Raw genomic sequence first — 24,960 nt, 5'->3', positions numbered from 1 at the left:
TAGAAGCGAGAACATTATTGCAGGTCATGATAGGTGCACAAGATCAAATGTACTATTGATTTAATGGTTCTCAGTTGTGGTTGAATGTGTTTCATACTTGCAAAACTTTAGTATACCCAAACTCAATGATTGAGCAAATGTTTTTTTTTAGGGTTTATAAAAGTCAGTTTTACCTATCCATTACAAACAGGGATATAATGCCAGATAAAGAAAAAAGGGCCTTAATGAATATCAGTTCTTAAGATCTATTTGAAAAAAAAGGAATTATAATTATTCATACGTGACGCTATTACAGCGCCAGCGATCGGGGTTCGATTCCCGTCGCTGTCTGTAAGGAGTTTGTACGTTCTCCCGCGTCTGCGTGGGTTTCCTCCGGGTGCTCCAGTTTCCTCCCACATTGCAAAGACGTACGGGTAGGTTAATATGGGTTTAAAATTGGCGGCGTGGACTCGTTGGGCCGGAAGGGCCTGTTACCACACTGTAAATAAAATTTAAATTTAAATAAAATACATAAAAGACTGAGAGTTCTTGACTTTGAGTATCTCAGGTGGAACTTGTAACATGTAGTCATGAAATAACTATTATTTTAAATTGTATCATCAGTGCAAAGCAACAAAGAAGTGACAGCCATCAAGAGCAGTGCAGTACTGTTAATGTGTGTGCCTGTCCCAATATCTTCATGTGATTTTGCAGAATCCATTTCTCTCTTCACTTTCCCATAATTTTCCATGGGGTGGAAATTTGCTGTGAATGATAACAATTCCATGCTGACCTTCTGGCATCTCTCTATGCAGCTGCCACCAAATTTGCATTCCCACAGGAACATGGAAGTTCTGAACTTTCAGCTACTCTTCACCACTGATTCCTCAATGCAGAGGGTTTTGGTCTTGTTCTGTGTATAATGTGGTCATTTATACCATCCTCTAACATAAAACTACTGAATATGTGTTCCTACTGTGTATTCACGTGCATTTTATATTTTCAGCTAGACCATAAACATTGGATTGTTGCATTTGTTTTAGATTATTTAGTAATTTTCCACAAATAATTATACATCAAAAACTTAGAGCATATTGTGAATATTTATTACCAGACTATCCACATCTATGCTTGAATTGACAGCCCACTGTAGCGTGCTCATGATGTTCATGGCTAAGGTAAGGATAATTCCAACCTTTCCTTCCTCGACATCTAAAGAAAACAAATGTAAATTCATAAGACTCTGTAGTTTTCCACCTATTTCTCTGTGACTCTTCACCACTCTCTCCTCCAACATCTACCTTCAAAGATTCATGGGAGCTACTTGTGATACCTCTGTCGCATGAAGGTCAAATCGGGTAAGGATGTCAGGTTGCCTTCCTGAAAGAACATTATCAAACCAGAGGACTGTATAAGTTTAAGTGAAGCCTCCTAATATCACTTTGTTGGGCTTTACTTTTTTTGTCCTACAGGAATGAAAAGCCAGATGCCCCCCTCCTGGCATTATCCTGTATGTGGACATGAAGTTGATGTTAAAGCCTTGATGTGTGACATATGAATGGTATACTTAATGGCTCAAATAATCCCATTAGGTAGAATAATTATACTGTACATACGTACAAAACTACGATGCAAAATTTCCAGTGTTCATTAGTATTTTATGCATCTAAAGACATTGAGAAAGATTATTTGCAAATATTATTCCTTAAAATCCTTGGTGAAGCAATTGAAACAGCTGGAAGCTAGTGTTGTGAGTTGTTTAGCAGGTAATGAAATAACTACTACACTGGGTAATTAAGAATTAATTTTAATTTAGAGACATTGAATATCAGTATCTGTGGTCATTAGTGAAATTACTGTTTAAGTAAAGGTGTCATTATTATTTAGATGGTAAACAAATTTGTAGCAAAGTGAATTAAGACCACAAAGCAGTGTTAAGATGGAAGACAAAGGCATCGTAGGTGAAAAAACTATTGAAACTGCATCTAAAATACGGAGACACAAATTTCACAATAAACATCTTAAAATGACACTTAAGCTTTAGGAAAGATGCTGTTAACAAGATCAAAGATCCCCAGCCTTTCATTTCTGCCTCCATTATAAGGTAATCAGAAATGCATGGCAAAGAAAGGATCAATAAATGCTGAAGAAATCAATGGGAAATAACTGATCAGGGAGTGAGAAACAGGCAATAAAATCCAAAAGCGATTGTTGTTTTAGGATGACGAGTTAAGGGGTGGTAAAATTACTGAGCGTAAGGGATATCAAAGCTGAAAACTTTGTTTAGACATTCTCATTAAATTTTGTTACAGGGAGATTTTTCATGGAATTGACTGGAATTTTTTAGTAGGCAATAAAGTACAAAACCAATGGATGCTGAAAGCAAACTTATCCAGGACACATTTAGCTTTTATCTGTTGGCTATGCTGAGCTATGGAGCAGACTCGAGACTTTGAGATTGTTGCAACAAAAAAAAGATGGAGATATGTTGTAAAACGTGCAGAGCCATGTTCAGAAAAAAGTATCAATATCTGTCTTGGTCTTGCACAGATACAGATGGTGGGAGAGAGTTCCCCAGAATGGACCCAATGAGCAAGCTTCTGCTTAACCATGTGGTATATCCAAGGAGCCAACCAACTGTCCATCTAACTCATCTCTAGCCTTACAGTTGTTTTGGGCATCCTTTCACATTACAATTAGTGAAATTTAACTGTTTGATTATTAAGTAAAATATCTTTGGAAGCCCATTCATCTTTTTGGGTTACTGTCAAATTTCTGGAAAGTTCTAGCAAAAAAGCTGGACTACTTCCTTTATTTAAATTGGCCAACATTTGACACCTTACCCAAATTTCCAGGGCTATTATTGAATTAGAGCTATCCAACCCCATAATAATCTTGTTTATGCAGGTGAAGCAGGGCTAGGGGAAAAAATCCATCAACAAAGCTGTCAATAGGGGTATATTAGAATTCTGGCAATACCGTGGCAGGCACGGTAGTGTAGCGGTTAGCGTAATGCTTTACAGTGCCAGCGACCTGGGTTCAAATTTGGCCACTGTCTGTAAGGAGTTTGTACGTTCTCCCGTGTCTGTGTGGGTTTCCTCCGGGTGCTCTGGTTTCCTCCCACATTCCAAAGACGTACAGGTTAGGAAGTTGTGGGCATGATATGCTGGCGCTGGAAGCGTGGCTACACTTGCGGGCTGCCCCCCAGAACACTCTACGCAAAAGGATGTATTTCACTGTGTGTTTCGACGTACATGTGACTAATAAAGATATCTTATCTTATATAGTTGGCACAACTGGGATTGTGATTCTAGGAACCTACCCTCCATGATCATGGCTTGGACTCCAAGGCTTAAAAAGATATAAACATTTAATGATGATATCCATATAGTGGGGCAAGCTCCTTCTCCAGCCTAGTACTAGGCTTCTGTGCCAGATTTTCCAGCATACTATGCACAAGGTTATAACCCTAGCTTAATGAACACCCATGATCTTCTCCTAACCCCTGAGTGTGGGGTATATTAGGACATAGATGGCAGGGTAGCACAGATTCACAAGTGCAGTTCTGTTGATTTCAGGCGCCAGTATTTACCAGGATGCATGCCTTATTATAAAAGGTTATAGTAAAGAACTCCAGGTCAGGGAAGGAGGGCGCCTTGTAGCTATTACATTCCCATTACACTTATGAACTTTGACCCAGTGCTCTAACTATACAAGCATGATAACGAACAATTACATCAATTAAGGTCCATGGATTTCTGATGAAAAGTCCAGAATTGAAACATTAACCAATCATTACCCTTTGGTGCCGATGAATGTGCTGCTTATGTTTTATTATTATCTCACCAACTTACTGTGTATTGCTATGGAGATGAAAGTAACTGCAATAAAGAAGAGGACAAATATAATGTCAATCCTCATCTGGAACCAACGCAGTGTTGCAAGGTAGAGAAACCAGTTTGCAGTATGGAGGTTCAAAGCCTTGTGAAAAAGTGTTTCAAAGTAAGACTGTCGGCCAAATGCTCTTACTGTCCACAATCCTCTCAATGATGTGATGAGATGGCTGAAAATAGGGCTGCGAGCTATAAACAAGAAGAGATAAATTCAATATTGTTATTAATCTGAGCTCCAGTTATGATTACAGCTAAGACTATGGTGGAGAATTCCCATACAGTAAGTTGCTGTTTTATTGGTAATTTTTTTGCATCTGCTGGTTACTGAGTTGTCAAGCATCATGACTGTTAAAAGTTAAATGTGGTTTAATGGCAGGATTGCATTATACTATTGTCTTTAAAAAGACTTCTCATTCTGCATATCGGCACCAGACTGTGGGACAACCGTATGTGAAAATGGTGACACATTTTGCTCACTATCCTGACCTTCACTACACATGTCATTAATATTTTTATCATTCTTTTCAAGAATGGCACCAGCCAAACTCTCTAAAGTAGGTAGCCAGCCTGAGTATAAGGATGTGGTATTTAGATACATCAACATAATTCAGAATGGAGACACACCAACTGGTCCATCTTAGGCCTGCTCCACTGCCAGGGTGAGGCCCAATGCAATCTAGAGGAACAACACCTCATTTTCCACCTGGGTAGTCTACAACCCAATGGCATGAACATTGAATTTTCCAATTTTAAGTAACCCTCCCTTCCGGTGGGTTCTTTCCCCTTCCCCCCTCCCTTCTGCTCCTCCTCCATTCCTCCTATTTTTGTCCCCTTTCCCTCAACCCCTCCCAATGCCCCCATCAGTTCATTGCCCCTCCCCCTCCTGGTTCCATCCACCCACTACACACAGAGCATGAGGGGGGAATGGATTGGTGTAGGATTAATGCAAATTAGTGCAAATGGGTGGTTGATGGTTGGCACAGACTCAGTGGGCTGAAGACCTGTTCCGCACCATCTTGCTTTGATTAACTGAGGGAATGGAGGAGGTAGACTCAAGCATGTGCCAGAGTGGGGGTGGGGTGCAGATGAGGTCCACAGGACTCCATGAAGGTGTTGTGGATCGTTAGAAAACTTTGCTAAAATGTTAAAATTGGGACAAGAGATGCCCTAACAATACCTCGATCAGGACACAGAACAATGTCCTGAACATGTGGGTGATTCCGACGTTATTGGGACAACCTAGCTACTGGACTGCAGGGTACCTTTCAGTAAAGAGATCGGTATCTGCTTTCTCTTTGCATACCTTCAGATTCCAGTTGCTTCAGTTGCTGTGATGTGCGGAGGAAGTAAGCCCTCAACATAATGAAAATAACACTGACAGGAATCGCAGCCAACAGAGTGTATGGTTGCAAAACAGACACCACACTGATGGCACCCACTACGATCAGTATCAACTGTAAATGGAATGCAAAATCATTACATTGTGTTTCATTAATCAAAACTAACATCTAATATATATATATATATATATATATATATATATATATATATATATATATATATATATATATATATAATGACTAAATGGTCAGGATTTTAAACTCGTTGGTGGTCCTAAGAGATGATATCATCTAGATCCAAGGGATAGAGTAGATGGTCTGCTCCTATAGCTCTCGTATTACTGCCTTTGGCCAGAGTTTGCCTGGGTTTGATTAAATGAGGACTCCCTGTCCAGTATGTGCCTCTTCCTGTGGGAAGGTTCTTTGCAGCTGACTAACATTAAAATGAAACTTCCTTTCTCCCTCTCCAGAGCACTATGTGGATATTCTTCTTTACTCAAGGGATGTGGGAAGTACAAGCAAGGTCAACATTTAACAATCATCCCGATGTGTCCTTGAGAAGTTTTTAGACCTTGCACTGCACCAGACCTTGTACCAAAGGTTCCATTGGATGTTAGGATTGAAGTTCCAGGATTTTGACTCATTAACAATGAAAAATAAGTTGACATATTTGCAAGTCATAAAGACTTGGGGGAATGCATGCATGAGGGCAATTATGGATGCAGATGTTCTAAATAAGTACTATTCACATCCATAGATCCCTCAAGGTTGCCGCACAGGTCGATAGGGTTGTTAAGAAGGCATATGGTGTGTTGGCCTTCATTAGTTGGGATATTGAGTTCAAGAGCAGCGAGGTAGTGTTGTAGCTCTATGAAACTCTGCTTAGACCGCACTTGGAGTATTGCGTTCAGTTCTGCTCACCTCATTATAGGAAGGATGTGGAAGCTTTAGAGAGGGTGCAGAGGAGATTTACCAGGATGCTGCCTGGATTGGAGAGTATGTCTTGTGAGGATAGGTTGAACAAGCTAGGGCTTTTCTCTTTGGAGCGAAGGAAGATTAGAAGTGACTTGATAGAGGTATACAAGATGATAAGAGTCATAGATCGAGTGGACAGTCAGAGACTTTTTCCCAGGGCGAAAATGACTAACACGAGGGAGCATAATTTTAAGGTGATTGGAGGAAGATATAAGGGGGATGTCAGAGGCAAATTTTTTTTACACAGAGAGTGGTGGTGCATGGAACGCACTGCCGGCAGAGGTTGTGGGGGCAGATACATTAGGGACATTTTAGAGACTCTTAGATAGCCACATGAATGATAGAAAAATGGATAGATCTTAGAGCAGGATAAAATGTCGGCACAACATCGTGGGTGCGAAGGGCCTGTACCGTGCGGTTATGTTCTGTGTAAGTTCAGGAGAGTAGTGACAGCGGATGCCAATTGTGGGCCGTGGGACAAAGCTAGTAAAATCTGCGCCAAAGTTATCTGGATTTGAATAGCTTGTCTGCTTGCACAGAGAAAATGCATTCTTAATATTAGGCAAAGAGAAGATACATTTCTGTGGGTTTCCCAGCAGTTTGGTACAGAGAATATTTAAACCTGTTAATGCTCACATTGTGTTTTTTTTTAATTCTTTGTAGACTTGAAGCGAGTGAACAGTTTTTTAGATTGCTACGTAGGACAGTTCAGTGCAACCCTAACAACATGGGACAGTTTTTTTAGTTTGGATTTTTCAACCAAATTTAAATTCAAAATTTGCCATTTTGGGACTTGAACTCACTTTATTCAGGACTCTGATTGTTAGACAAATAACCTAATTAGACAGGCTACACACAGATAAGATATGAATCCAATTTTGAACAAATAAATATACTGAGGAATTAGAAATTGAGTTTCATCTGAAATTCTCTGACCTGCACAAAGTCAAAGGCAGTGAGTGGCAGCACATCGTCGATGATGGCAGTGTCTTTGATGAATCGGTTTAGAATTCTGCCTGCAAATTTAAATAAATAGAGTTTTCGAAACATCTGTGTTTCACAAGCAAGATTGTATCATTATTGTATTGCACTGAAATTAACCAAATGTTGTTTTAAATATCATGGCTATACATATATTTTTATCAAACAATAATAGGCACAATGGAAAGCATAAATCTATATTGCTCAAGGGGAAGAGTACTTTTGCAAATGCTTTCATGGCTTCTAAATATTTATCGATCGATTTCTAATGTGGTACCAGTGCAGCTGTCCTAGTTGAAAGGACATTTTACACTTCTTACATACACTAAATTGGTGTCCCAGTCCTAAGATTGTGGACTGTAGCTATACTAGTTACTCTTACTGGATGAAATTTTTTAGAATTCTTGGATGTTGTTTCTTTTGCCACAGCAATTTTACATACAATTATGATGGTTGGGATATTGGAGCTTACCTTTAGCAGTCAATACACAAACCTATCTCATAAGACATGATCTAAAAAAAAGTGCCAAAATTGCAAGGCAATGACATGTTCTTTAATGAACAATGTTCTGATTGTTTCATCTGGCTTCTGGCTTCTTGCACCAAATTTATAACTTTCACTTATTTCTAATGGTTTTGGATTAAAGTAATCTTCTAATTTCTACACAATTTTAAACAAGGCATCTTTTGAGTGGTGTGAGATTTGACAGTGTGCCACATGCTTTTGGTCTGGTCCCAGTCAGGAATATTGGTTTTTACTATACATATCACATTGGTTTAGGCTCTTACGATATTGCCTAGTCATTCAATCTCCATAATATTATTCACTTTAAAGAACATGTCCAATTGTTCAATATACAACTGAATGTTTCTCAGGCTCTATCACTCATGTCTGGGTAGTCAGGGCAGGCATGCTATCCCACTTCTATTCAACAGTGAGATATTTAAATGGTGCAAGCATTAATCCATTGAGACTTTATGCTGCAACACACACATAGATAAAGAGAATAACGTGTTCATGCTTGAGTATTCACTTAAAGATATATTTCCCCTGTGTTTGGGAGAGATATTCATACAGATGTGAAGTACTTCCCTACAGAAAAGAATTTCTGAAATACAAATAGATTTCCTTTGAAGAAAACAATGTTCTATGTATGCCTATAATTAGAAAGCTTTTGGTTGAATGATGTAAGACATCCAATGTTTCAACTTCCAATGCAGTTTAATTTTAAGTAAAAAAAACAAACCAACATATTCCACCTTTTATCATCCAGAAGTGAAGTACTTCACCATAGGAGTGAAATTCTGATCCAAATATAATAATAATCATTTGTTCAGATTTTCTGTGAAGTGCACAAGATAATCTATTTCATTTAGTATTGGATTACTCAGTAACTTATAAAACGGGCTGTTTTGAGAATTGATTTCAAAATTCTAAGCTGTCTGCTTTACTATAATTCTGGCTGTGCATCCACTATTCAATTTTTATAAAGGGAAGCTAGGCCTTTTGCTCACATTAATGCATAAATTAAATATTCCCTCTCCCCTTTCACTGCCACCCCTTCCACCCTATGATCTAATGTTATAAAAAACTTGTAGAAATACGTTACTTATCACAGAACATTATGGCCTGTTCTGTCAGATTCAATTACAGTAGCAAATTCACTCATATCAGATAAGACACAAGTCTTATGTAGTGTAGAAGTCTCCCACATCACCATTTGGTAATATGCTTCCTATTAAATGTAGATTTATGCATTCCATTTCTGAATACTCTTTCTTTCTAAAATGATTTATAAGGCCATTGGTTTCAACTTTGACTCCTCTTCAGTTTAATTGCAGATCACAGGAATAAAAGCCAGTCTTGCAAGTCAGTTTGACACTTGCATCTTGTAACAGGTTAATTAAACAGTAAATTTTATACTTCATTTACCTGCCCTTTAACTTGGTTTCTGCCTTCACGACATTGTTAGATGTATGTGGTACACACAGAAAGATAAAACACGGCTAAATCAAACAAATTTTCAAATTAAAACCATCAAATCAAAATGCTCAGTTCCTTACTTTCATTACTAGATTAACCAATTAAAAGGTTTGGACCTCAATCTTTAATCATTTTTTCTAAAGCTATTGATTTTGTCACTTTGTCACTTTTAAAATCTTTTGTTAATGATCCAGCATAGTCAAAATAATTGCCCCAGTATGAAAACCTTTAAGTTTGGAAATGTGACAGTAAAGCAAATTTTAACAATTCTTGCTTCAGTCAAAAGCTACTGTAAAACTACTATAGTAAATAACAATATTTATGAGATGCCTATCAGTAGATCCCCCTGAACCATTCTCTAAAAGTGGGATCATTATGATGACATTAAATAATCCAAATGTCAATGATGCATGTGTAATTTACCAGGGAAAACAGTACACTAAATGTATGACTCCCTGTGGTGAAAGTAATATGGTACCAAACACACTCAAGTCTGTTACTTTTCCCTCAGCATTGTCTCACATATGAATGAAGGTTAGACTTCCATGGATATCAACTAGCTTTCACCTAAGGAAAATGTCCCTTCATTTTTCTTGATCTGATAAATGAAATCCAGAACTTGCATCCGAACACAGCATTTATGCTTATAGTTACAACTATTACATAAAGTTGTTACCTGCTTTCATCTTGTTGAATACAGTCATGGGTGCTTGGAGAACTGAGTGTAACATTTGTTTATGCAGGTCCTTGGAAATGGTAACAAGGGTATGAACCAAAGGCAGTCCTCGAATCACACCAAGTGCAAGGAAGCTGTCTGAAAGTCCCACATAGATGTAGAATATATAATAATAACTGCCATTGGTAGTAAATTTAGAAAATATAGAAAGGTTGGAGAGGGTGGTTGAGGTGTCATTGGTTGCTGATCCAGGATCTTCTGCTAACCTGAAATAATCAAACATGGACTATATTTGAGAAAAAAAGTGTCATTTTTAGCTTGACAGACTGATGACAGTACCTATCAGCATTTTTGTGCATTTGGTTTGAGGTGGGGTTAATTGAACAATCCTTGGTTGATTTAGTGTAAATCTAACCACTACTAAATATGTACAAGTGGGTAAGGAGGGTTAACATTACCACATTTTTAGTTAGACTTAAAAGTAGGTTGTGAAGCAATGTTAAAAGGCTCAACAGTTCTGAATTTCTTGATGATTCCTAAATAATTCTTCATTATTCAGCACCAATAACAAGCTTCAACTTTGTCCTTGAGGGAAAACATTAATATTACAAAGTGTGCACTCATGTAGAAATGAACTTAATTGTATGCTTTAATATTTCACATTTTAGCATTGGAAAGAAAATTATGAAAAAATATCTTTTAATAGGTATTTTAAAGTCAGGGTGGCAAATTACTATGCATCAAGCAACATTTGAATTACACAGCATTTCTCTGAGCATTGTTACACGAGACAGACAGTACATTATTAACATATGTGCTACCATTTGAATATTGACCTACTGTAAATCTCCATGGTTGGCTTAATTAACATTTCTCAGTGTGAATTACCATCTCTAATTGGGAGTCTAGCCTTAAATGGATATGAAATCGCAAACTGCTGGGAAACTGCAGTAATTTAAAGGATTATGTCTATTGTTACTGGGAAGGGACATTATGAATAAATTACAAAGTTTAACCATATCAACAATAGCTGTTGCAGCAGGAGAGCAGCCTGATGTATTGATGAGGCTATTTTAAATTAGAACAGCTAGTGTAACTGAGGAGAAAGGCAGATAGCACCAGCTGGCAAGACAAATGGCTCAGGGTGTGTGGTAGATTTTGAAGATACATTGAGACAGACCTTCTGCTAAACGGCAAAGTATTTGATCTACTCAGTTGCCCACCTTCCAGCTTTGTCGAGAGCACAGTTTTCTGCTGGGAGCCTGGCTTATAGTTGATCAGCATGGCTCAGCACAAAGAAGAGTAGCATAGACCCCCGTCGATAGAATGTGGCTGGCTGTGCTCACAAACAATGCAACCGAGAAATTCTTCTATTAATCAGAATATAAATATCTTCCAGGTTTTAGTTTTTAAAGCCTAAAAACATCTAATAGAACTAGAAACTGTAGCTATGAGGAAAAATTGAATAGGCTGGGACTGTTTTTCTTGGATCAGAAGAGACGAAGGGGATACTTTAACTGAGGTGTATAACATTATGAGGGGCTTGAGTAAAGTGATAGGAAAGACCTAGTTCCTTAGCTGGGGTCAAAAACCAAGGGCATAGATTTAAAATTATCAGTGGTAGGATTAGAAGGATTAAGTTTTTCTCCCAGAAGGCACTGGGGGTTTGGAAGTTATGGTAGAGGTGGAAATTCTCATCACATTTAAAAAGTACTTGGACATGTAGTGAGCGTCCTGCTGGACTTCAGACCAAGCACCTATTTACACTGCCTATACTATTCCCTCATGTTCCCATCATCTCCCCTCAGATTCTACCATCCACCTACACTAGGGCCAATTAACCTCCCAACCTTCACGTTTTTGGGCTGTGGGAGGAAACCAAAGCACCCAGTGGAACCCCATACTGTTATAGACATCACCAGAGGTAAGGATTGAACCTGTGTCACTAGAGCAGTTGAGGCAGCAGTTTTATTTGCTGTGTCACTACGCCCCCATTAGTGTGGGTAACTCTTTTCTGACTGGTATGGACACGATGGGCTGAATGACCTCTTTCTCAGTTATAAGCTTTCTATGATTCTGTGGAAGTAAGAGACTGATGACTCTCTTGGCCTTTCTTCTCACACATACTCTACCCACAACTGCAAAACTCTTCTCATTACTTCCATCCGGGAGGAGATACAGGAGCCTGAAGACCCACACTCAGCAATTTAGGAACAGCTTCTTCCCCTCCACCACCAGATTTATGAGACACAAGAAATTCTGCAGATGCTGGAATCTGGAACAACACACAAAAAGTGCCGGAGGAACTCAACAGGTCAGGCAGCATCCATGGAGGGAAATAACCAGTCGACGTTTAGGGCTGAGACCCTTCATCAGGACTGGAAAGGAAGAGGGCAGAAGCCAGAATAAGAAGGTGGGGCGAGGAGGAGGAGTACACGCAGGCAGGGAACTGTTCAGATTTCTGAATGGTCCATGAACACATGAACACTCCTTTTTGCACTATTTATTTATTTTGTAATTTATAGTGATTTTATGTCTTTGCACTGCACCGCTGACGCAAAACAACAAATTTCATGACATACGAGTCAGTGATAATACACCTGATTCTGATTCTGAAATGTTCCAGCCCAACCCAAGACAGGATAGATTTGCTACAAACTGAGAGGCAAATGCTCTAACATCTTATGCAGTCCTTATTGAAGACATGTGCAGAGCTAATCTTATCTTTGATTAGGAGTGGTCCAGTTGATATTTATTGCAGGAAGGACCCAGAAGCATAGAAATTGACTGCAGAGGGCAGTTTTTAATTCCACAGAGTGCCTGCATCCAAATTAGGGCGCTGATGCAGGTTAGAAATCAGGTCCATTTTAACAGCCAACTTACACATGGCTCCTTAATGGGATAGGTGGAATGTCAGTGGCAATGCTTAGCTGCCAATCTCATGCTTTGCACCTGAAATTTTGGGATCATGTTTTGCATTTGTCTAAAGTGACCAGCAAAAATGCAGCACACTCCAACACATCATCTCTACTGTGTGAGCAGATTAGGCAGCTTTTTGGCAGAAGGTCTGCCCTGTAAATCCACGTACACTTAACCTTTATGTAGTATATGAAAGTGTTTATTATTCTTATAAATGTGGAGGGTAATGCATCTTTATTAATTAAAGTTGTAATATTTTTAATAATTTGTTTTTATTTTTTCTGTCTTCAACCCAATTTTCCAAGCACTTTCTGAATATTATTTAAAACTAATTTATACTTTCTACTTTATCCTAGATTTTAGATTTAGACCAGTGGGAATGCTTGAAGCACCTCATTTTTCTTTGATATGTGTCCATAGATTCCACAGATTTTCTGCTTGGGACATCACACTGGACCGGATGCCAGATTAAAGTAAGTCTATACTGATAAACCTGTGGTTACCTGTCATCAAGAGGAACAGTGAGTTACATTCCTTTCCTATTGACCACAAAATCAGAACCATGGGTATCTAAGTGATGCCATTGCTGCCATACTGGCTTATTATAATTAAAACCCACGTCTCAGGTGGGAGTGATCTCCAACATAGATGAACTGGCAATTTACATAGCTCACATTCTATGCAGAGATCAAGCTTAATAGGCTTACAGTCATACTTCAACTCAGGAAGACTCCATGTGTGAATAAATGAGGTGTCATGAACCTCTGATACAGGATCACAACCCAAAATGTTAACCTATTTGTTTCATATACTGATGGATCAGAATTATATTTCCTGCAATTGCCAGCTTTCTCCAGTGTACCTTTAACTTTTTTTATAAGATAAAGAGATTGAAAATGAAATGACTGTTTTTGTGGGAAACAAATCACCAGTAAGCAACTAGTTGATCCTGCAGAAACATATTATTTTAAAAAAATTCAGGAGGCAAGTCAAGGCTACCCTACGAGACACATTTCTAAGATGATGCAGCAAAGCATTTATAACGGTCTGTGTTCCGGAACCATTTTAAATTTTGACCCAATGATCCCCACAGAACACATTGTTCTTGTTCTTTCACTCATGAGAGAAACTCTCATAATTCATTCACAGCTTGTGAGGTCTGGGAACACACAGTCAGTGTGCAGATTTTTAAGTGCAAATTTGAGGTTGAATGGAATTGTTTCTGAGATTCTAAAGGGGGACTTCTATCATAGGTATTAATGTCCATGATAAAAAGGAATAATTTGAAATCACTTGCTAGGTTGCACTCAGTTTATGACCATTGTGTCAAAAGCCAAATCATTAGAATAAAGTGTTCAAATGGGTGCTGCAGCCCTGAGTAAGAATAATTAACTTGGTACAAGTTGTGTGTAATGATCACTGAATACCAATGGGGCCAAGCTTTCAACAAGTTGAATCTGTTTCTTTGAATTTGGCACATTAAAAAAATATAGGTTAAAAGTAGCTTATAGTTTTTCATCTGTCTATCTGGTGGACATTGATAATTAAGATTGCTCACTTGAGGAGGGAAAGACTCTATGTAATGAAATAAAGCACCAAATTTATCATTTAAAAAATTCAATGCCTGTCAGAACACATTATTTTTCATGAATAAAGTTAGTGGAAAGAACATCAAAATTAGAGCAGCAATCAGGAATGTTGGGTCTTCAAAAGGTTCAGTATGGAAAGACTTTAGCTAAAGGAATGCAGGAGAAGATGGCCAGTTGAAATAAAGTCAAAACTGGAGGTGGTAATTGTGACTATTGTAAATGATTGAGATTGAAATGTTTATTACAGAGGAGCAATTTAAAACAGGAAGGACACATATTGACTGGAACAATAAACCAGGTGTGATTTATCCTCGCTGAACTTGGGAGTGTAACACTGCACTAAGCTGTTTCAAAATAGAAGTCTTGAAAGAAACTAGCAATGTGGAAATCCAGAACTTATGCACATTAGAGAAAATTGCTGTCAAAACAAAGTGCGTAAGTGATGTGTGAAATGTTAACCTTCTCAAGATTGGAGGCAATCACTGAATGCACATTGAAAGAAATGACTCATATAACCTGGTCAAGCTTCTACTTCAGAGAAGAGATTTGTATTAATGATTACAAGTGGTTCAAGTAAAATATTAAAAATTGGTCTGCAAAATAAGTTTCTAACAGTGCTTGCTATTGTATAAACACATCAGCCTGACAAAGTACCTGCTATGCTGACTTTTTGTTTGTGCCCTAGGCCTATATTGTGTCTGACTCATATCCTGATGAGATCACCAAACAAAACTGAGATAATAATCCTCAAATTGCAAACCACATTTCTACTCACTCATTGATTATCCAAAGTCCAACCAAGGAGGCAGCCACCTTTAGAGAAACAATGAAGATAGTAACAATAACACCACAGCATATCTTATCACAGAAAGATTTATTTCTAGATCATGTGAAAATAAACTGCTTATGCTCAAGTTGAATACACCTGTTTTTTGTGCATTAGTAATTACTAGTAAAAATGCTCCCCTGTAAGGAATTGGAAAAAAGTATAATTTACCTGTATACTTTGCTTAAAAATATCAATAACTTTGCTGACAACAGGGTTGATACTGATCTTTGTTATGATTGCATGTCTGGCACAAAGCATACCAATTAAATAGACTATTATTAATCTTCTAAATTGTTGGTCCTCTCGCTAAATCCATGAGACCTATGTTTTTGGTGGTTTAGAACAGGGATTAGGTTTCTTCCATCTGTAATTCTGGGGACTCGTGGCCATTGAGGACCTTGTTAAGAAATCTGATCACAATGGGTGGGACAAGGCCTGGCCCTCTCAGGATTTTTCAGCATCCCACTGGTTATGGGTGCTCCCGACTTAGTAACCCATTCCTCTCCAATAAGGCTTAAAAACAGAAATTGTTCAAGTTCTCACCCTAAATAACATTTCAGGAGAAACCTCATTGCTAACAAATTGAGCATAAGGTATTATATTTTAGAAATAATTGACTTGAGATTGACCATATCTGATTATTTTCAAAATGATTATTTTTAAACTGATCTGTTTCTTCGGATTTAAAAACAGATCAGTTTGAGATTTAAAAACAGACCAAGAGCACACTTATATTAGTATACTATTGAACTTTGTTCATGGGGCCACAGTTGACATTATCTTGTAAGCAACAAAACTACAATAGCGCAAACCATTTGTTGTAATTAAACTGTTCTTGACTGCCATTCCTTCTAGAACACCATTAAGCAAAAGAAGAAGTGAATGCAAAAATTCTCACAGGGTTGTCAGTTCTACTTTCCAAAGGCTGAAATCTATCGCCATCAAGATCTTGTACCCACCAATGCTTGGACTGGCTCATTGGTTCATCCTGTCATGCACTCAGCAGCCACTTTACCCAAGAAGGTTGTGGAGGCTCAGTCGCTGAGGATATTTAACACATATTTAGATATTAAGGGTACAGAAATGGGGTTAGTGCAGGAATGTGTTTCTAAGGTAAAAGATCAGCCAGGATCTGAATGAATGACAGAGCATGCATAAGGGTCCAAATGGCCTAGCCCTGCCAGTATTTTGAATGTTCTTTTTTGTATTACAAGCTCATAATAGAGCAAAATGCATCATCAATGCATCAGATGTGTGTGCACAAAATTAGATAAATTGCTTCACTGTCCAAGATATAAAGCTCCTGCAAGATCTTTCTTTTGATTTCAGTTTGATACCATTAATAGTTGATGGCTGAAGAAAGCAATAATATTTGCCTTTATAAACAGTTTGAAATGTGTTTACATTTCACTAAATGTGCAAAGTTTAAACTATGAAACTGCAGGAAGAGGAAATTCTTGAACAAGTGCATAATACGACAAGTCTACTGCTGTTCTACTTATTATTCTTACCTCTGCTGAAAATATAACAAGGCAAAGGATGAGGACAATAACCAAGCTGCGATTGAGTGTAACATATCTGAGGTAAGTGCTCCATGTAGTAGTAACATTACGGATATCCTCTTCATCAGCAAAGCATTCCTAAAGCAAAACAGAGTGAGATGTTCTGGACATTCAATTGTCTATTATGAAGTCCCTTATCGAAGGCCTTTTGCAAATCTAGATAAATTACACCTCCTGCATTATGATTGTAAACACTCACTGCTAACTAGTCACAAAATTCAGGAAGGTTGCTCAAGCTAATGGAGTCAGTGACGAACGAGTGGATTTTGAGGTGGGTACTCAAAACATAGAACGGTACCGTACAGGAACAGGACCTTTGGCCACGATGTTTGTGCCAACCGTGATACCAATCTAAACTAATCCCATCTGCTTGCACATGGTCCATAATCCCTCCATTCCCTGCCTGTTCATGTGTCTGTCCAAATGCGTCTTAAACATTGCTATGGTGTCTGCTTCTACTACCTCCCCTGGCAGAACATTCCAGGCACCTACCACCCACGGTGTAAAAATTTACTCTGTAAGAGTACTCCTTTAGAGTACTCTTTTGAAGTTTCCTCCCTCACCTTAAACCTATGTCCTCTAGTATTTGACATTTCCATCCTGGTAAAAAGACTCCTACCATCTACCCTATTTATGCCTCCCATAATTTTATATACTTCCATCAGGTCACCCCTCAGCCTCCTACACCAGAATACATTGTCAAAGAAGATGGTGGAGACAATTACTATCACAACATTTAAGAAGCATCTGAGCGAGCACTTGAATCACCAAAGCATAGTAAGCTACAGACCGATTGCTGGTAAATGGGATTAGTATAGATAATTAGTTGATGGTTGGCAAGGACATGGAGGGCTGTTTCTGTGCTGTACAATTCTATCACTTCATAAAGATCCATCAAGACACATCTTATTAGAGCAAATTGCAGGGATTCCTTTTTAACCCAGATGGTGATGCTTTACAGAACTAAGGCAAATGGATGGTGTTAAAGTAAAAAATCAGCCATGATCTCAATGCATGGCAGAACAAACTCAGGCAGTTGAATGACCTCCTGTGGTTCCTTTGTCACTTAAGATACTGGATGACCAAAACCAGTATTCCTCAGTTAAATTTTCATAGGTTTTACGGCAGAATGGAAAAGAAGCAAAAATGTCAGGGCAATTTGTTATTTTTATTTACTCACAGGTGTGGGTACTGCTGAATAGGCATTATCTGTTGCCCACCCATTATTGTCCCTTGAACTAAGTGACTTGCCTACACCCTGTGAAGAATCAGTCACATTGTGTGGTTCACATATAGACCACATCGGGTAAGATCAAGAGTTCCTTCCCCACCGGACATTAGTGAACAAACTGGATTCTGATGACCATCTAGTAATTACAGCACCAAGTTTTTATTCAGGTTTTGATATTATCTCAAGTGAATATAAATGTACATCTCTACCATCCTCCAGCATGTGTACATTGAAACTAGCAGAAATATTGCTTCTGGTACCCAAGACAGTCATAGACCACAAAGAGTTAATCTAAGGAATCTGATAAGACAAGCAAGATCTAGGGATCTGTTTGCTGTTTGAATTAAAGTTCCCTGACATTGCACTAAGTACAAGGGATTTGCTACAAATCTGCTAATGTTAAACCAACACAGATATTATAGAGGGGGACAGACTTGCCTAGATGGGTGGTTTTACAACTATTATTGGGGCATATTATAATCTCTTTAAAGTCCTGTGATGTATCTATTTAAACATATCATAAATACAGTGAGATTTAAGACAAGATTGTTAGGTCACAAAAATGTGTAGAATTGCCAGTAGAATCTATTCATGTTACATTGGCAGAATAATTAGTAAAGAGCGTGACAGGGAGATCCACTGGAAATTTAAAGAAAGGATGCTGCAATTAACTTGTATGAGAAATGTCAAAGGAAACCCAAAAATAATATTTTGTGAAACTAATGCAGTGAAGAGGAGTTACATTTACCATTACAGTTCTCTATTATCATCTATAGGTACATTTCTATTCCTGACAACTACAAAATGCAGTAACTACGCAGCTCTTATGTTGTTTAAAAATATTCAGTGTACATTGCTTTTGTTTGTGGAATAAATTCAATATTCTAGAGACCAAAACAATTTGAATTGACGATCCTCTAGAGACATATGGTGTAAGCATTCCTAATCTAATCTCTCTAGACTGTATTGGTCCATGTGAGGAAACTGAGTTCAGTAAAATAACATAGCCTCTATAAGCTACATTTATTCTCTTTTTAGTTACATAACCTCAGACACAAATCATTGCTAAACATTTTCCTAATGTCTCTGTCCCTGTCCAACTGCTAACATTGCTGTTTGGATTTCTCAGGCATTCCCTACAGCTTGAACACTTGTTTTGCAAAAGAATGCTAATGTTTTTTTCTCATTATCCAAATTGTAATTCTTCATGAAATTAGTAAAGGTAACCACTTTATTCAAAAAGGGAGGGAAGCAGGAAGTAGAAGCCTGGAGACCAGTTAATTAAACATCTACAGAGGGAAGATTTTTGAAGCTGTTCTAATGTCGCTATAGCAGGGCACTTAGTAAAAATCAAGTTTGTCAGGCAGAGTCCACATGGTTTTGTAAAAGGGAAATTGCATTTGAACAATTTATTGCACTCCTTTAAAGAAGTAACATGTACTCTGAATGAAGGGGAACTGGTTACCATACTTAGAACTCCAGAAGGTATTTAATAAGGTACTGCATCAAAGATTATCACAGAAAATACAATCACAAGGTGTAGGAGGTAACAGATTGGCAGTGGACAGAAGATTGGCTGGCTAATGGGAAGCAGAGAGTGGGCATAAATAGGCCTTTGTCTGATTGACAAGATGTAATGAGTATTGTGCCACAGGGATTATGCTGAGCCTCAACTTCTTACTGTTTCCATAAATGATCAAAAGTAGAATTGCTAAATTCGCTGATGCCACAAAGATAGGGAGGAAAGTGAGTTCTGAAGGGGCATAATGAGTCTGCAAAGGGATATAGATAAATTTTTATGAGGAGGCAAAAATCTAGCAAATGGATTATAAAAGATAAAATTGTGATGTTGTCCATTCACAAGATCACAAGACAAGGGAGCAGAAGCAGGCCATTCGGCCCATCGAGTCTGCTCCAAGGAAAAGGGAAAAAGAAATGGGGAATGGGGAGAAGAGAAAAAAAAACCTATTCTAATCCCAATTTCTGGCTTTATCCCCATATCCCTTGATATCCTGACTATCTATCTATCTCTTCCTAGAACGCCCCCACTGATCTGGCCTCCCCTGCTGTACGTGGCAAGGAGTTCCACAAATTCACCACCCTCTGGCTAAAGAAATTTCTCCTCATCTCTGTTTTGAAACTGTACCCTCTAATTCTAAGATTGTGCCCTCAGGTCCTGGACTCACCCACCAAGGGAAACAGCCTAGCCACATCGACTCTGTCCTTTCCTATCGACGTTTTAAATGTCGCTATGAGGTCCCCTCTCATTCTTCTGTACTCCAGTGAGTACAGTCCAAGAGCCGACAAACACTTATCATTATGGCAGGAAAAATCAGAAAACAAAGAATATTATCTAAATGATGAGAAACTGCAGAGCTCTGAGGTGCAGAGTAATCTGGGTGTTCTAGTGCATGATTAACAGAAGTCTAGAATAGGTTTACAGGGAGTAACCTGGAAAGTTGCAGAACATTATCATTTATTGCTGGAGAACTAAATATAAAAGCAGGAAGATTACCCTTCAATTATATAGGGAAACTGGTGAGATCACATCTGAAGTACCATCTGTAGAATTGGTCAAATTATTTAACGAAGAATGTTAATGTATTGCAAGTTCTTAAAGGGATGATTAAACTTACATCTGAAATGGGTGGGCTTTTTTCTAATGAGGAAACAGACTGGTTTGTGTCAATCGGACCTTAGAAGAGTGAAAAGTGATTTGATTGAAACATATAAGGCCTTAAATCATCTTGACTGGATAGATGTGAAGAAGATATTTCCTCTTCTTTCAAAATAAGGGGTCATCCATTTAAGACAGAGATCAGGTAATATTTTTCTCTCTTGAAGGTTGTGAGACTTTGGAACTCTCTTCCTCAAAGGGTAGTCAAACCTAAATCTTTCAATATTTTTATTGCATAGGTAGACAGATTCTTGATAAGCAAGGGGTGAAATGTTATAGGGGTAGGCAGGAATGCAGAGCTGAAGTTACAATCAGATCTGACATGATCTGATTGAATTTGCCGGACATCTTCAGCTAACAGATGAAGTGGACAACCACTATGGGAAGTCAGATGTTGAGGGGCTGAGTGGCTTGTTCCTGCTCCCAATTCATGTGCATGTTTGCTGCCAGTAGAGAGATTCCAATACAATAAAGGGGACTTTTTTTCTTTTATATTATTGTGCATTTTAACATTTTTGCTCACATATTATGGTAAATGTTAAATTATAACTTTCATTGTTGGAATAATTCAACATACCTTCAGATCTTCTTCATTTATTTCTTCACTAATTTCAAAAGGTGCATCTTCAGATAGACGTCTTGAGTAAATATCAATATCTGAAGAAGCAAAGTTGGTTTGAGAAGCCATGGAGAGCTTGTGTACAGTACTACGCCGCATGTGAGTCTTATTCTGAGCTGCTGAAGAGTTAGTCATGAGTGCCAGAACAGACTGGCGTCTATGAGCCTGAAATGCCATCTCACTTTTGAATAAGTTACTGCGGGGCTGTGCAGGCTCCCCCAGTTCATTCTCTGGAATGAGAGAAAAATGTCTTTCGCCTGGCTCATTGTTGCTGTCTTCTATACCATTTGTCTGTGGGTATGACATAGCTGTTTGTATGAGGGAAAAATTCTTGTTTGAAGTTATTGGATTGAGCTTAAGTGAGGATTTTCTTTTCTCAATAAATTCTGTTGGTGGCTGCTTAAATGATGCTTTCCGGGTTTCAGTGAAACCACCCAAACCAGCTCCATCTCCTGAAGACACTGAGCAGCGGCGAAGGGTTTCAGTGAGAATCGAATTTCTTCTTTCAGCACTAAAACTATCCGAAGCCCTCTGAACCCAACAGCTGTGAACTGAAGTCAGGCTTTCACCTTGAAGTTCAGAGAAGGTCCCATAGAAATAGCAGTGGCCCTCGTGCAGCAGCAGAATTTTATCTGCCTTCTTCAAGTGCTCCAGTTTTGAAGTCACCAAGATTCGAATTTTGTTTGCCATGAGTTTACAAAGGCAACTGTTTAAAAAAGCATAAATTACAATCTAGTCCACTTCCATCAAAACAATAAGTTGTTTGTTTAATTTTTGAGAGATTCATTATGATGCATTATATAAAAATAAAACATCCTCTGCATTAACATATGTGGATGCACTTTGACCTAAAGCGAATGGATTGCGAATCATTTGATTGAGAATGAAGTTCAACAGGTGAAAATGTGCGCAAAAGATTAAACAGCCAGAAATCAACTTCAACTGATGATTCTGTGAGGTTGGGAACATAATGGATTCAGATTCACTGATTATATAATCTGTTTTGTGAGCAGCTTTATCAGTTCCTTATTACATAGTGCACCTGATCCTGGATAGCTTCTGCAAGTGAATGAAGTAGACGACCACTCTCAGAAGTCAATCTCATTAATATTACACAGTGAAGGTGATACAGTGGTGATACATTATCAGAACTGACATCTCAATTAATTTATTTTATTTTTAATGTATTTTGAGCTATTAAATTGTTTAAAGACTGGGATCAATAAATACATTTGCAGAAAACATCGCAAGCTTCTGAAAGATACCTTTCAAAAAATGTCCTTTTCTGTTGTTACATCAAGGTGACTAAATGGTGAATCCAGTAGATATAGATCAGCATCTTTATACAGTGCCCTATAGAGAGATGGAAATAATATAAGGCAGGTTAGTCGATAATGGACAGATCTTGCTGGCCAATGCCAGCAGTGGCATTCAGAACTAATGGCATTTAGTAGTTTAAGCTGCAGTAAAGTCCTTTGTACAGGCATTATTAGATGCTCAACAGACCAAATTTGTCAGTTCAATCTACTGTTCGACTCCACAGTCTGTTGGCAGAGCCTGATCTTGCTGGAATACCCCTGCATTACGCTCAAGATTCTGGACCAGGTTGTTGTTCTGCAACAACAACCTCTCACTCAACATCAGTAAAACTGAAGAACTGATTGTTGACTACAGGAAGGGGAAGGAGGGCGAACATGTGCCAGTCTATATTGGTGGATCAGCAGTGGAGAGCGTCAGCAGCTTTAAATTCCTGGGCGTTGACATATCCTGGACCCAGCACATAGATGCAGTCATAATGAAGGTGCACCAGCATCTTTTACTTTCTTAGAAGGTTAAGGAGGTCCAGTTTGTCACTGAACCCTTTAACGAACTTCTACAGATGTACTGTAGGAAGTATCCTGACTGGTTGCATCATGATCTGGTACGGCAATTTGAATGTGCAGTAACATAAGAAGCTGCAGAGAGCAGTGGACTCAGCTCAGTACATCACGGGCACATCCCTTCCCACCGTCGGTTGTATCTACATGAGGCGCTGCCTCAAGAAGGCAACATCTATCATCAAAGATCCCACCATCCAGGCCATGCCATCTTCTCGGAGCTACCATCAGGCAGGAGATACAGAAGTCTGAAGTCCCACACCGCCAGGTTCAAGAACAGCTACTTCCCTTCAACCATTCGGTTCTTGAACCATCTGGCACAACCCTAATCACTACCCCAGTAATAGCAACACTACAACCACATTGATCATTTTGCACCACAATAGACTTTGTGTTTTTGTTCTAATTGTGTTCTGTGTTTTATACCTCCACTCCCATCCTTGGGTTGGGTAGGAGGGTGACAAAGATATCTGGGGCCCATGAGACTTTAACAGGCTGAGTCAACTTAGTTAGAAAGTTCACCAAAAATTTCAGTTGGGTATGTGAACTATCCTGGAGGAAGGGCTGCTAGCATTTCCTCGGAATCCATGAGATAGCCCCAACTCCTAAAAGGGAGCAGACTGTGACATTTATGGATTGGGAGGGCAATGTGTGTAATTTACTGTGAATGAACAAGTGGGGCTTTCATTCAAGAAGGTTGGGAACCACTAGATTAGGAGCTAGGGAGAAGTTACTTGCCTTTGTAAACTATTTGATTTAATTTAATGTTTATAATTATTTGTGCTTTCAGTTAACTTTATTATTTTCATTAGTAAAAGTATTTAATTGTCTACTTCAGTTTTGACAGCTTTTAAATGTCTCTGAATGTTAGGGGCATTAAAATGATTGCAGTCACTTGCAGCAAAAAACAAACTGCTGGAGGAAGTCAGTGGGTTAGGCAGCATCTGTGGACTCGGGTGGTGGGAGGTGGTGGGAGGGGGAAGGTCGATTGTTCGGGTCGAGACCCTACATCAGGATTACAGTCATTGGTTTCAAAGCTGCAAAGCTCTGTCCCTGCCTTGTTGCCTGTGTATCAGGGGCAGGCCCTCCACATTTCATCACTTGAGGTTCAGTCTCCATCCTGATCACAGTGCTGGACGCCAGGTTGTGGAAACATTATCTGTTTATTAAATTAATTGTTTGCTGTAGTACTGCTAAAAGGATGACCTTACCTAGATTTCTCAAATCAAACATATCACTGTCCTTTTATTTAATATGTTTTGTTACAATTGTAAATTGCAATACAAACCTTGCCAGGGCAGATTCTTGCTCGTTGACCTCCACTGAGAGTAATCCCTCCATCTCCTAGAACTGTCTTATCTTTGTTAGGAAACATTGTGATATCCTGGGGGGAAATGAGTGAAACACCATTTGTTGATTATCTTTATTTTGCAGTGGTAAAAGTTGCTGTTTTCTATTGTGCTCCAATCAATTGTTGCCGTTGCTTTCAGCTGACTGAAATGTCAGTAATGGAGATCCATCCAGTTCAATTTTGTAACATTCAAGATGAATCATTTGGCCAAAATGTAATAAGGGTGCAATGTAAGTAACTACAGGGCAGTAGAATGTAACTTTATGCTCAGGATTCCCTACACTTGGTAGGTGGTTGAAAATAACGATGCTCTCTCTGGTAAGGTTGCCCCTCAATAGTCCATGCAGTGTAATTTTGAGGATCTCAGTGGTACTCTCTACTAAATTCTGTTTGGTAGCATGACTGTGACTGTAATTGTGTTCTCCAGCATGACCAGGAGCCTGCTGTGGAGAAAGGAAGTGAGGATACAAGGGATAGC

The 24,960-nt window shown here is 38.6% G+C and overlaps 1 protein-coding gene across 1 annotated transcript in view; it reads right to left on the bottom strand.

The window, feature by feature from the left end:
• Positions 1-24,960, bottom strand: part of cftr (CF transmembrane conductance regulator) — an 89,131-nt gene that overhangs the window by 5,755 nt on the left and 58,416 nt on the right. The window contains 12 exon segments of the mRNA XM_052030223.1: positions 1,091-1,191; positions 3,834-4,061; positions 5,176-5,326; positions 7,124-7,203; positions 9,829-10,094; positions 15,112-15,149; positions 16,677-16,805; positions 21,213-21,776; positions 21,778-21,821; positions 21,824-21,986; positions 22,520-22,619; positions 24,433-24,515. Coding sequence (XP_051886183.1) covers positions 1,091-1,191; positions 3,834-4,061; positions 5,176-5,326; positions 7,124-7,203; positions 9,829-10,094; positions 15,112-15,149; positions 16,677-16,805; positions 21,213-21,776; positions 21,778-21,821; positions 21,824-21,986; positions 22,520-22,619; positions 24,433-24,515 — 1,947 coding nt within the window.

Source organism: Pristis pectinata, chromosome 15 (assembly GCF_009764475.1).
Source record: "Pristis pectinata isolate sPriPec2 chromosome 15, sPriPec2.1.pri, whole genome shotgun sequence".
Lineage (NCBI taxonomy): Eukaryota > Metazoa > Chordata > Chondrichthyes > Rhinopristiformes > Pristidae > Pristis > Pristis pectinata.
The sequence above is the reverse complement of the archived record's forward strand: the minus strand, read 5'-3'. Positions and strand labels throughout refer to the sequence as shown.